Source organism: Dasypus novemcinctus, chromosome 3, assembly GCF_030445035.2.
Source record: "Dasypus novemcinctus isolate mDasNov1 chromosome 3, mDasNov1.1.hap2, whole genome shotgun sequence".
Lineage (NCBI taxonomy): Eukaryota > Metazoa > Chordata > Mammalia > Cingulata > Dasypodidae > Dasypus > Dasypus novemcinctus.
Genome location: NC_080675.1, coordinates 55,798,594 through 55,813,265, shown reverse-complemented (window position 1 = coordinate 55,813,265; position 14,672 = coordinate 55,798,594). Strand labels below are relative to the sequence as shown.

At 38.7% G+C, this 14,672-nt stretch overlaps 1 protein-coding gene across 16 annotated transcripts in view; it reads left to right on the top strand.

The window, feature by feature from the left end:
- The first annotated feature begins 2,592 nt into the window (after positions 1-2,592).
- The window catches only part of KTN1 (kinectin 1), a 144,251-nt gene continuing 132,171 nt past the window's right edge, over positions 2,593-14,672 (top strand). For 8 of the 16 annotated variants that reach the window (XM_071213923.1, XM_071213921.1, XM_071213920.1 and 5 more), the window contains exon 1: positions 3,237-3,463. In XM_071213923.1, coding sequence (XP_071070024.1) covers positions 3,249-3,463 — 215 coding nt within the window. In that variant the 5' untranslated portion in view covers positions 3,237-3,248. Of the gene's footprint in view, positions 2,798-3,236; positions 3,464-14,672 lie in introns of those variants that run through there. The other 8 variants (XM_058293397.1, XM_058293393.1, XM_058293390.1 and 5 more) reach the window with 5 other exon arrangements.

Here is a 14,672-nt window from a genome sequence, read left to right as displayed (position 1 = left end):
TTTTCTTTACTTCTAGTTCTGTTAATTGCTTCCATTTTACTTTCATCTCTGCCATCTCTGATCTGGTGGAGTCATGAGACATAATTTGTTACTCCTTTATTACACAAATCTCTACACAAATCATCACTTCTGGGATGTCTTTCCTAGATAAAACAGGAATGACCAGCTTTCTCTCCATTTGCTGGAGAGAGATGTATTATGTGTATTTAAAACTTTCCCAAAACTCAGAGAGAAGAGAACTACAACATATTAAGTTATAAATCACAAAACAGTCCCCAGTAAATTGCACTTTTTAAATTAGAAAATAATGAGTACTTTTGATATTTAGGTAACAGTGTTACACTTTAAAGTTTTCAATAACATTTACTTTCCTAGTTGTTACAACTAGAGGTATCTGTCCTGGTTTCAAGCTGTGTGTTCCTTGGGGAACATGTTCTTAAACTTAATCCATTCCTGTGGGTGTGAACCCATTTTAAGTAGGGCTTCTTGATGAGGTTACTTCATTTAAGAGAGTGTGGACCACTTCAATCAGCATGGGTCTTAATCCATTCCTGGAGTCCTTTACAAGTGGAGTGGAATTCAGACAGACAGACAGTGAGCCACAGAAGCAAGATGCTGCGTCAATGGAACACTGAAAGGAAGGGAGAGACCAGGAGATGCTGCCATGTGGCTTGCCGTGTGACAGGGGAGCAAGGATTGCTGGCAGCTGGCCCCAGGATGCCACAGTCTTCAGGCAGAAAGCATTACCTTGATAATGCCTTGATTTGGACTTGCTTTTAGCCTCAAAATCATATACTAATAAATTCTCATTGTTTAAGGCAAGCCATTTCATGGTATTTGCTTGAGCAGCTATGAAACTAAAACAGTACCTTAAATAGTACATGCACTGATCCTTTTTTGCAGGTTAAGTGGTTTCACTGACATCTGAAGGTAGTAAGCAGCTCAGGTTAATTATATGCCAGAGTAGTTATATGTGCTAATCAGAATGAATTATATTATACTTCAACACTTAGAGGGCTGGTCTAAATTCATAATATGGCTTGCTATGCATAATTTTGCTAGCAATATATTTTTATTTTGATATGAATTAATCAAAAGCTTCTAAAGAACTGCTTGACTATTTCCCTTGAAGCAAGTCAAAGATCAATTACCCAGAAAAGCTGAAATATTGATACATGTATGCTTCTTTGTTTCAAACTATGGAACATGGACGAAAGCTGTCCTAATGTGATTATCTTATTTACAAGTATACCTATTACTGTATCTAAAATGACATTGTGGTTTTATTGAAGTCAGTAAAGGTAGAAATTTTTATTCTAACCTAAAACCTGCTTTAGTACTAACCTGAGAAAATTAGGTAGTTGTTTGTAAGCTAATCAAGACCCCTCAATCTCCATTATAGAAATAATACTTTTTGCTCTTTGTAGTAAGAGACTAATGGCTTAGCTCTTCAACAAAGCCTCTGGCACAAGCTCAGAAAGAAGGCAGTGGTTTAAAGGCAGACTGCTTTGAGGGCATTGGAGCCACTGAGTTGCTGAGTAATCCTATTGAGAAAGGAAAAAGAGGACACTTCTGGAGTAAAATAAGGCCGAGTGCATCTTTGGAGAACATAGCTGAAGAATGGCAGAATTCTCAACATCTCAGCTACCACACGTTGTTGAATTTTTGTTTGTACTTTAAAGGTACTCTAGAAAGCTAAGAGAAAAAATAATCAGGATAGCTAGCCCATATACAGGAAATTCTCCATTAGTTTAGAAACTATTTTGTTTTTTATTCCTTAAAGATTGCTCCTGATCTCTTTTTTTTTTCCGGATGTAGGAGGAAGTGGTGTTCAATCCCAATTTTTTGTATCCGTGTAAGTACTCTAGAAGAGTTTGAATAGTTTTGAGCTCTCATAACAATTGAGAAGAGCTTGGAGAGTTTTGCGTCTGTTCTGGACAGTGCCTGGCATGTTGCGAGAGAGTGATATGCCGTAATTAATTATATTCAACACATCTCATTTGCCGGTGGACCACGAAGGGTGCCTGCTATCGTTTTTACCAAACAGCAAACTAATAAGCATGGATGCTGGTTATCTATCTTTTTTGCTGCAGCTTTCAGTTATTTACTACAGCTTAATGAATGGCCACCAGCTGGCAGACACAACAGCTTCTTAAGATTTGCTCACAATTTATTTGTGTCTGTTTCTAAATTCTCTCTGGCGTTTATAGCCAGGGTTGCTGGAAGGATAATTCAGAAAGATAACTCTGAAGACCCTCGAACGAAGAGAGGATTTCGTTTCCCTCTGCTTTCTGGGATGGAAACCTGGAAGTGCAGGGTGAAATTTAGCAGCTAAGGTAAAACAATAATTACCCAGTGTGCGGGGCCAGGTGGTGCTTAGGTCGGAGGGCCCGGCCAGGCGAAGTCAGGCGTGGGGGGAAGGAGAGAGCGAGCAAGTGAGCGAGTAGAGCTACTGCACGAAGGGAATACCGCAGAGCCTCAAATATCGGGGATCCCTCCCTCAATCCTGCTGGGACGTTACCTCGGGAGGAGCCCCCTGGAATGCCTAGCTAGGCGGACGCCCTGGAGCACGAGGGCGCGCGGGCTGGGGCGGGAGGGCGCCTGTCCCTTTAAGGGGCCGGTCTCCGGGCTCCAGCGGCCCAGACGCCGGGACGTGCCGGGGCCGCCCCGCCCCGCCGCCGCCCGTTTCCTGCCCGGCGGCGCGACGGCACCTGAGCGACTGCGGTGGCGGCGCCTCGGAGCGGCCGCCGCGTCTTCTCCGTCTGCTTCCCGGGCCGCGTCGCGCCGCCCGCGCAGGGTGAGGGCGAGCAGGCCGCTCCGGGCCTCGGCGCCGGCCGCTGGGGGGGGGCGGGGGGTGCCCGCCGCGGGGGCCCGGGGCCGGCGGGGGCGCGGCCGCGGGCTCGACTCCGCCCGCCGAGTAGGCCTCGGGTGCCCCGGCGCCGCCGGGCTGCTGCTGCGGCCGGGACGCCGCGGCGGGCGCGACCCGCGGGCGCCTGGGGCCTCGCTGGGCCGCCTGGGGCCCGACCCCGGCTCTGCCACGGCGTTTCCCGGCGTGGCCGGAGACTCCCGCGGGGACGTCTCCTGAGGGCGAGGTCGGCCCGGAGGGGACCCTGGGGTGACCGGGCGCCTATTTTTAGCCGGGCCTAGGGCCCCGGGGGAGGAGAGGCGGATCATCGCCGCCGCGGCCGGGGCGCTGGGCGCGCGTCGGCGGCGCCGTCCCCGGGCCGGCGCTGGGCCCCGCGTACGCCATGGTGGAATTCCACCCTCGCCGCTCGGCCGGGAGACTCGGGAACCCTCGCCCCCGCGCGTCCTCCGCCCAGGCCCCCCTCCCGCTGCCCGGTGCGCGTCTCCGGGTCTGGGCCGAGGGCGGTTGCGGAGGGGAAAGCGGTGCGCCGGCAGAGTTTCGGAAAATCTGTGGACGGCTCTGGACGCGGGCGAAGTTATCCCTTCCTCTCCCTGAGGGGTGTGTCTTCCTTAGTGATTTCCCCCACCCCTTCAGCTTCCAACAGGGGAATTCTTGGCGTTGGGGATCTCAGCAGAAAACCAAACTGGCCGTCTCGAAAAGTTGTACGGTAATCAGACACCTAGTGTGGGATGTGCAGCTCTGCACGTTGGTCTAGGAGCTTCAGTGCACCAGGCAGCTGCTGATGCTCGGATCGGCAGCCGAACCGCGTTCAGCTGCATCTTGGTTCGGTTAAACCGAGCACTTTAATTTTCACCATTCCTTCTTCTAGGAGAAAGGAGGAATCTAAATTCGTAAGTGCTTTGGGCCTATACCAGAAATTGATTCCTTAGTAGCTTTTTGAATGAGCTGTGCTTTGAAAGGTAAGGTTGAAGTTAACGGTTCAAAGTTGTGGTTTTTTGGAGATACGTTGTGGAAAGCATTGAGAAATTTAGACATACACAGACAGCTGAAGGTAAACACCTTGCCGACTGTTTTTATGTCACCTGACATAAAATTTGACTTTTTGCTCAGAAACAAGGTTGGTCCTGTTCTCTTTACCTAACCTAGCAGGCACATAGCATCAGCATCTCCTGTTTGGCTAAAGCAGTTGCTGGTGAACTGGGTAGATCTTTCCAAGAACAACATTGGAGTACTCTTGAGTGTATTTTGGGTAGACATACTGTGCAGTATACTGTTTCATGTTTGATGTTTTCCACTCCCCCTTCTTTCTTTAATTCAAACGTCTAAAATGAAATAGGTGGGCTTGTCGATTCTAAGAAAAAATTCGTATTTTTCCCCTGCAGCATTACTTTTAGACATGCCCCTTCTAATTTTGCAGTGTTAGCAGTCATACTTAGAAAGTGAACTGTTCATATGGGCTTAGAAAATGAAATGTTATACTTAGGTGAATTTTACCTTTCTGAGCTTCATACTGAAACAAACTATTATAATGCCTAATGAAAATTTTTCTTAAATGTATTAAATGCTTCAAAATTTACTTATAAAATTCTTTTAAAGTAAAGAATACCGATTATTATTTAGTCCTTTCTTTATGACTCAGGGTCAGCATTACAGAGTGCTGTTAATTTACAGTTTTGTTTCCAGTAAGTTTTTTTCTTTATCCTCAATCATGTTAGTAGTCAGTTCTGCTTGAGAGAATGTTTTTCTCTAAAAATCTTCCATTCAAAACCTCCTTCAAGTTAATAGGCTTTAGTCTCCTTTTGGTAGGGAAAAAAGGTAAACCAAGTTTAATAATTATATGTTAAATATCAGTCAATATGACTTATCTAAAGACCCTGAGAAGGTCCTTATTTGAAGACTTTCTTGAGACTTAACTTCTGAAGGACCTATATGTTAAGATTTATTGTTGGTAAGTTCTTATCTTGAATTTTACTTTAAATATATGGAAGTTGTATGTTTAATGGCATGCTTATTATAGTTTATAACAAAATTTTAATCTAAAGAACTCAATACTTTGTAAAAATTAAAAGTTGACAAATTTAATGGTTCCAGGAAGGTTTTAGGTTTCATAGGAATTTGCCTTAATATGTACTAAGGAAATGCAGAACGACCATGCTTTACAAGAACATTTAAATATTTGAGGATAACATTTTATGCGCTGCTTGCCTCTGTTGAATGTTTTTATATCCAGAGTATCTTTAGAGGCTAAAAGAAGTAACTGTTTCTCTAGAAAATTGATATTGATGATCACTCTTATGCATAAGTAGAGTTTCATTCCTTTTTTAGTACTTGTGAACATGATTTTGGGTGTTCTGATCTTAAATATGTGATTAGTTGTAAGTCACAGAGAAAACATTGGTTTATATAAGAACATAAGCTATTTAGATAAGAAAATAAGTTATTCCTCCTATAAGCATAAAATTAAGCAGAAAGGAGAAAAATCTTAAGTGCCATGAACTTAGGAGTTTGATTAACTTTCTGTATCTGGGGTCTAGAAAAAGAAAAGTAAGGACAATTTATAACTGTTTGTGTGCCAGGCTGTTGAATTTCTGTGTTTAAATGTATTTTCAGCCTCTGAGAGAAGTAAGTGGTTTTGGCTTTTTTTTAGGAGATATAGGCTTTAAATTGTCTATTTTAAAGACAAAATAGCAAAATCTACTTTCAGTACTAAGAATAGTTTTAGTAGAGATGGTGTTAGAAAATATGCTACTATAGGAAATGTATAAGAACTGCTCACCTCCTTTTTATTATGATTTAGTATTTTACTGTGATTTGGTATTTCACAAATCACCTTAACCACAACAGGTAGTTAGAACCTTTAACCGTCAATTTAATCTTTTTTCAGCAAAGTGATTTGTACACTAAGTATAACTTAAATTAATGATTACACTCCCTCCTTATGGGGATTCTGCTCTTTGGGTTTCTCTCCACAGTGGTTTTGCTTGTTAATTTTTTTATGATTTGGTTCACTTCCTTTTTATGCTTCCCCGACAATCTCATTCAATTTCATGATTATAAATGCCTGTATATTGATGACTTCTACATTTGTCTCCAGACCAGATTTCCTTCTTGCTCGCCATACAACCTATTTGTAGTTTCTACTTGGATATGTTACAGTCAACTTAAACTAAACTTTGGTATTCCTCTTTAAACCTGCCTAAGGTATATCGGAGCCCATCTCATCTTTTGGCAGCTGCATTCAATATTCAGGCAAAAATTTTTGGCATCATCCTTGACTTTTTTTTCACACTTGGCATCCTTAACTCTTTCTTATCTTGAAAATGTATCTAGAAAGCAACTGCTTCTTATCATTTCCACTGCTTACCAGTCCAAGCCATTCTTATCTTTCTTTTTTACTGTGTATTCTCCTTTATTTTTAAATTTTTATTTTTTTCAAATTCTCAATTTATTCATTTTTTAAAAAAATATTACATTCAAAAAATATGAGGTCCCCATTCACCCCCACCGTCCCCACCCCACCACTCCCCCCACAGTAACACTCTCCCCCATCATCATGTCACATCCATTGCATCTGGTGAGTACATCTCTGGGCATCGCTGCACCCCATGGCCCGTGGTCCACACCTAGCCCACACTCTCCCACGTTCCATCCAGTGGGCCATGGGAGGACATACAATGTCCGGCAATTGTCCCTGGAGCACCACCCAGGACAACTCCAAGTCCCGAAAATGCCTCCACATCTCATCTCTTCCTCCCATTATCCGCACCCAGTAGCCACCATGGCCACTTTTTCCACACCAATGCCACATTTTCTCGATTATTAACCATAATAGTTCATGAATAGAATATCATTAAGTCCACTCTAATCCTTACTGTATTCCTCCTTCTTGTGGACCTTGGCTTGGTTGTGTCTATTCCACATCTATGTCAAGAGGGGGCTTAGATTCCACATGGATACTGGATGCAATTCTCCTGCTTTCAGTTGTAGGCACCCTAGGCTCCATGGTGTGGTGGTTCACATTCTTCAACTCCATGTTAGCTGAGTGGGGTAAGTCCAATAAATCAGAGTGTAGGAGCTGAGGTCATTCTTATCTTTTTGCCTAGATTTCTGTAGTTAGATTCCTAACTGGTATCCCTGCTTTTACCCTAGTTGCCTATAGTCTTTTCAACATAGCCACCAGGTCATATCACTTCTTAAAACCCTGTTGTTATCATGCAGAGTGAAAGCTGAAATCCTTATAGTCTGGGTACACTCCCCTGCAGTGGCCCTTTACCTGTCTTACTTAGCTATTACTTCTTGCTTATTTCCCTCTAGCCCCACTGGCCATTTTAAGGCCTTTAAACAGACTGTTGGCCCTCCTGGATCCCTTTTTCCCTAAGATATCTCCATGAATGACTCCCTTGTCAACTGTAAAGCTTTGCTTTTATAGAATTCGTTCGTTTATTATGTTTATTATCCCTCCCTACCCCCAACACACTCTGACAAAAAGTCCCATCATCATGGAGATTATATTAACAGTTTTGTTTATTGATGTATCTCAAGGGTTTAGGGCAGTGCCTTACATGCAGCAGGTGCTCAGTTGAGATTTATTGAATTAATGAATTAAATCTTTATCCTTCAGTTCCTTTTTTGATGGCTACTTCATTCTTGGACTCATGTGTTTTAATTTGCTCCTTCTCTTAGTAACCATCAGAGCAGAAGAATGTGGTAGTGTGGTAGGGAACCTTTAAGAAACCTTTGGTGGAGGAGTGACTAGAGTGTTACCAGTCTCATGTAATTAGGTCCTTTGGTTGGTTAGTTAATTCAAAAAGTTGGTGAAAGCAAGGACTCAAAATATATGTGCACCTTAACTCTTTTAACTTAAAATATTTAAATCTGCAATCATTTTCCTGTTGTAGGCATTTTTATTCTATAAGTCATACCCTAAAAGCATTCTCTTGGACTTTTAGTATTGGTTTCTTTAAAATGGAATGAAAATGTAGCCACTGGGCATCACTCTCTAAGTGTAGAATTCCTTCTCAATTTTTTTCCCAGTCCTTTATCAAGCCTTCCAAAGGTTCTTAGTTTTCATAGAAATAGCAGTGCTTTGACTTTAGTCTGTTTAATGGATTTATATACATGACAGGCATACAGGAAAATACACTGTTAGACAGAAGCATTTAGTATTCTGTAGACACTAGCCTATGTGTTTTAACAAGGAGAAGAATTTTAATCCAGTGAGATCCTTTAGTGGACTTCCACATTGAATAGCTTTCATAGTGGTCACAGGATCCGAGCCACCTATTACTGGAAGAGAATATCATTTATTCACATTTCTTTATTTTGATCCTGAAGAACATCTACTATTACTTAACACAATTTATTTGACTATTAGTAATTACAGTGACTATCAAGAGCCCTGATGTTATGCTACCTTCTCACTGGAAATTGTGGGACAGTTGCTATTTCTATGAAAACTAAGTTGTCATATTACAGACGAGTTATTTGAGTTACCAAGGAAACAGTCTAACCTGGTGTCATAAGCTGAAAGTTAGTAGTTAGGAGATCTGTAGATCTTAGACTTCATTAACTCTAAGGATTTTTGTAAGTTCCTCAACATTATATAATGTGTAGTGTAATAGAGCATGGATGCCAGAGGGTCTGAAGAATTTGGTTCTGCCTGCTGATACCATCCTTATTGCGTGTGTGTGATCGTAACCTGCCTGAAGCTCACTTACCTCATATACTATCCTAGTAGATGCTACAGATGTGATAGCTAACAGAGTGCTTATTTGCTGCTAGGCTCTCTGAAAACACTTTATGTATGGTATCGTATATACTCCTCACAATAATTTTATGAGATAGGTACTCTGGTGGAAACTAGAGAGGCAGATTAAATAATTTGTCCAAACATCCAGAGCAAATAAGAGGAGGAGCCTGAATTTGAATTGAGGCATCCTGATTCCAGAGCCCATTCGTACTCAGAGCTGGTTTGTGAGAATGCTTCGGGTTGGGAGGGGCGGGGTGAAGGGTGGATTAAGGTAATAAAGATTTTTTTCTTTTTAGAAGTTAAAACAAAATGCTGTAAATGTTTTTGGTTATATAGAAAGCAATTAGTAAATCATGTTCCTTTTATTTTTCAAGAAATTTTTACAGTCTCAATTCTTGGGTATGTGCATTGAGTTACTTTTGTGTGATTTTATAGACATTGCACAGTGACTATCTAGGAAAGGCCATCCCTGATCACTCTACCAAATGTGCTTATCTTCTCTATTATTTTTCCCAGCCTTATTTTTCTTCATAGCACTTATCAGTCACTATGTAAAAAATATGTATATTTGATATCTGTCTTACTGCAAGAATATAAGCACCATGAGCTGGGGATTTTTGTCCTGTTCACCACAGAACTACCTTCCTTTTAGGTATAGTGCTCAATTTGAATGAATAAATTGTCTGATATTTAAAAATTACCAGGTCTTATTGAGCCTTCTACTTGTCATTTTTTTCTATCCTTTTCCATTAGTGTGGCTAATTGAGTGGTATTTGGAATGCCATGTAAAGTGAGGTTGAGAATAAAGTCCTCAGGTTTCTGGAAGCAGAAACTTTAATACACAAATTTCAGCAAAAATACTTCTCTTTAGGCAACACACCCTGCAGTATGTCTACTGTCCATGCCTTGGACTGTGTACTTCTCTTATTTCTTCAACTCTTTACTCCCTTGCCTACCCGCCCCCCCCCCCAAAAAAAAAAAACCTGGAAAACTTCTGTTTAGTACCAGTTTATCTTGTTAATCAGTAATGGAAATGCTCTGAGTGAAACCTGTACAAAAATAATTTAGTGATGGCATGTGTTTAGATCCTCTTATCTTTGAAATAAATTTGTATGAATTAAGCTGTACATTGCAAACTCCCCCTGTGGCTGAACATTTAGGATGGTTCCTTAAATTTTAATATCTACACACAGGTTGAATTCATTTATGTGCTTCTGACCTGTGTTGTCTAGTTTATTTGGAAATTATAGTCATTTGAAATGTGTTCTATAGTTATTTTACATACTTGATTACCTAGATATCTAAGGTTGGTGAGGCATCATGATTTCTGTAAAGAGAATTTCTCAAGCTTGTGATATCTTACAGTGCTTTTTATTTCTGGCTGTGGTTTCAGGTGCTGTGTTGTATAATTTTTTGTGTATGGCACTCTATTGCTGATGATTGGGGAATCATTTCTTAAAGTGACTTCCAGTTTGACCTATATGGTGACTGTAATTTTTAAGTTCAAATTGGATCTTTTGAAAGAAGTGGCTCACTTAGTTTATTTTCTCCCCTTTTACCCCTTTTGGTTAAAAAAAATGGCATTTAGTTTTAACTTGAAGTATTTCTGAGTTTGAATTTTTTGGAACACTTTTCAAGTAAAATTTACATTTAAAATTAGCCATGGATTTATATGTAAAACAAAGCTCATACAGTTCCTCTGTCTGATGAGGGTGGGAAAGTAGGAGAGGAAAAAATTCATAAATACATATTAGTTGTAAAATGAACAAATCTGAATTCCTGTCTATTCTGTCATTAATTATTTACCTGGCATAATAGGTGAGTAATTATATTTCATATCCTTTCAGTTTTATGTAACTTTCATTTACTCAGACAGTCCCAGCAGCATGTAAAATAACAGTACTTTTGATAAAGAGATGCTTGAGTTTGTTCTTGATTACTATGTCCATCTGATTTTTTAAGGCAACTCTGTGTTAAGTCAAGAAAATTCTTTGCATTTTCTTTAAAAACATTGAGTTTTAAAGTAATAATTATTTTTTAAAGATTTATTTATTTCTCCCCCCTCTCCCCTCCCCCCTTGTCTGTTCTCTGTGTCCGTCCATTCGCTGTGTGTTCTTCTCTGTCTGCTTGTATTCTCATTAGGCAGCTCTGCAAACCGATCCTGGGACCTTCTGGAGTGGGAGAGAGGTGATCATTCTCTTGTGCCACCGCAGCTCCCTGATCTGCTGCATCTCTTATTATCTCTCCTTTGTGTCTCTTTTTGTTGTGTTATCTTGCTGCACCAGCATGCCTGTGTGGGCCAGCTCACCACACAGGCCAGCTTGCCTTCACCAGGAGGCCCTGGGCATCGAACCCTGGACCTCCTATATGGTAGATGGGAGCCCAATTGCTTGAGCCACATCTGCTTCCCTAAAGTAATTATTCTTGTTAAAATTTGTTCTGAAGTATAACTTTCTAGGGGTATTTAGCACTGTCAGTTGTTTAAAACAGGGGTTCTTAACAAGGGGTTTGTGAGCTTGACTCAAAATTAAAAAAAACAGTATTCTTGTGGGGACGCGTTGGTGCAGGTGATATATTTATTAAATAATGCACAGTATAGTGTGAACATAGTAAGGGGTCCTTGGTTTTTATCTGACTGGCAAAGGGGTCCTTGGAACAAAAAAGCTTAGGAACCCCTTGTATAAAGTTAAGAAGCAGAGAAGTTTTTGCCTGTTTGCTTATCTGTTATAATTTATATTTACTTGGTCCTACATAATTGTCTTTTTAATTTTTTTTAGTTAAATATTAAATGATAGAGATATATAAGATAATATAGAATGTGTTGATACGGTTTAAAGATTAAAATGAATTCCTGTATACTCTGCCTATGTACCTTTCACTCAACTTTATTTAAACATTTGAAAATTAAGTACATATAAGTTTTATATTATGTGTAAGATAAAGATACAATAAACAACCCTGTACCTAATACCCCAGTCAGAAGAACATGATCCTAGCTTTTTATTCCTTTAGAATTAGCTGCCATCTGTTACCTTTTCTTTTTGCTACATTTATTTGTATCACTCAATAGTAGCTGCTCAGAAGTAGGTACTGTTACCTTTTGTTTTCTTTTAATTCTGCCACATCTATTTGTGTTCCTAAACAGTAATTTTTTAAAAAACGGTTTTTTAACTACATAAATTGAATTCTCTACGGGTTTATTTGTGACTTATTTTTTTTCTCTCGGCTTTATAGTTCTGATGGTCTTTCAATTCATTATTTCACTGCCTCATGGAATTTCTTTGTATGAATATTTTATGTTTTATCTGTTTTTCATTGAGCATTTGGGTTGTTTCATTTTTTTTTCGTGAGCACCTTGCATAGGTCTGTTGCCAGTCTTGTGTAAGTTTCTCTAAGATGGTGTTTTTCAAACTTTTGTTAGCCCTCACAGTAAGAAATATATACTATGTTGTCATTTAGTACATTATCAGGTTTACACATGTATAATAAATGTTCCATAGTATTCTGTTTCACTAAAAAATAAAAATGCTTGTCAAAACCCACTAAGTTCATTTTTGCTGTGCAATAAAGATTTGAAGTGTCCGGTTTGAATGAATTGTTTTGGGGCATATATATCTAGCTGGGAATGGAATTGCTGGATTGTAGGATATGTACATTTTCAGTTTTGCCAGGTAGTGCTTAGGGGTTTTCCAATGAGATTGAACTACTTTATTCCCATCATCAGTGTAGATGTGTTGTGATGACTGTACATTCTTGCCTATTAATTGATATTGGCAGAAACTAAAGTCAGACTGTCTGTTGGGTATGAACTGATTTCTCATTACTGAGAAAGAACACATTTTTAGATGTTTTCTGGCCATTTTTTGTTTCCTTTACTGTGGAATGGCTGCTCATTTTTCTTTTGGATTGTTTGGCTTCTTTTTTGGTTAATAAGAGTTCTGAATAATATTCTGAGTACTAATTCTTTGCTGCTTATGTGTTTACAAATGTCTTCTCCTACTTTGCAGGCTTTCTCTTCACTTTCTCATGGTGTATTCATTAATAAAAGTTTTAGATTTTAATGTAATTGAAGTTGTTAGAATTTTTTTAATGTAGTTTGTACTTTGTGTCTTTTTAAAGAAATCCTTCCTTATCTCAAGGTTATAAGATATTCTTGCTTGTGGTCTTACAAAAGTTTTTATTTTGCTTATCACAGTTCTTTCCCTGGAATTGATTTTTTTGTTCTTTTTTTATTAGAGCAGCTCTATATTTACAGAAAAATCATGCAGATAATACAGAATTCCATTACACCCCTACCTCACAGAGACGTTTTTCTCTATTAATGTTTTGCATTATTGTGGTAACTTTTATAATTGATGGATGGAATTTATATTTCTTTTTATATTGCTTTGTCCTTTCTCCAAGATTCCACTGTGTTAGCACTTCAGTTTAAAGGCTAAATATTGGAATACAGTAGATGGTTGAAATAATTCTTCATTATTAGTTTTATGTATTGTTCATAATAAAATATTTAAGAATATATAAAAAATATAAGGATAGAGTTATTCAGTAAGCTTTGCAGTCTCTATACGGTATACTCCCCTTCCTCTCCCATATCACATTGTAAGATTTGTAAACATTTCCAAATAATGCCAAAGTTTACACGTGGCTTTCTTAAGTTGCCATGAACATTTATTGTGAAGCAGTCTGCTTAAGGTTTTCTTCAAAGTAGCCGCTTTTTGTGTTTGGTATTTTTGCAGTTTCACCAAAACTTCTGTATATCCAGTTGGTACTCATTATATATTTGTCATCTAAGGATGACAAAGATCAGATCTTTCTTCAATTTTGGAAAATTCTCACCTCTATAAATATTGCTTCTGTTATTTTCACTCTTGTTTTGACAGGCTTATGTCGGATTCTCATAATTTATCCTCTGGTTTTCTTAATCTCTTCAGTTTTTTCCCCTTTATTTTCCTATGCCTCATACTTGGTGAATTCATTACTATCTGGCAGTTTACTTCTACTTTATTTAGACTAGAGTTTATTAAATATATAGAGTCAATATGCCAGTATCTACATTTTCCACTTATTAGATTTCTAATTACTTTTTTGAATCTGTTTCAGTTCTGTTTTTGTTTTATAACCTTTTTTCTACTTAAAAACGCTTATCTGATATCTTTAACATTCAGATTTAAAGATCTTTGTTACACTTTCATAATACTATTACTCTGGTGTGAATTCATGTTTTTGATGATTTGCTTTTTCTCAGCATTGCATTTGTTCCTATGTTCTTGATTATTGGTTTATTAGGCTCTTTTTGAGTGGGAGAGTTTTTTTAATTCCCTCAGTGCTCACCCTTCCTTTCCCCATCCAAGCATCTATTTTTAAAATAATTTTTTAAAGTTGCTTCTACCTGGCCCACTGGGCCTTCAGTCACAAAGTGTTCTGGAGATTGTTATTTTAAAAAAACAAAAAAAACCCCACCAAAATAAGGTGGAGAAAAGTGTTTATAACATACCATCATGTATCTGAGAGGGAGATGAGAATGTATATATTGCTCATATTAAAAGTGGGGGGATATTGACAAGTTTAACAAAGGTACCACACTAATGCAAAGGTTAATATTAGTTAAAACGTGTGTGTGTATGTTTGTGTGTGGTATATGGCATATGGGATATAGGAACTCTATTTTCTGCATGATTTCTCTGTAAAAAATAGAGGGATATTGAATAAAATTTTAAAACAGTTGTTACTTATGGGGGATAGAGGCATATGGTAGAAAGCAATGAAGTAGAATCTATGTTTCTTTACATTTACTTTTTTCTTTAGATTTGACTTTGGTGCTATGTAAATACTTTACAGTATTAAAAAGCAGAAATAAAAGAATCACTGTAAATTAAAAATAAAATGAAACAAGTGAACCTCACATGTAGACACCAGAGTGAAACAATTCCAAGTGATTGTGAAACACAGTAATTTGACTGATATGCCTAGTGGAGTATGGTAGGGAGAGGTTTGGAGAAGGGGACAAGGGCAAAAGAAAAAAAACTTTTTTCCTTTCAGTTATTCATAATTTTA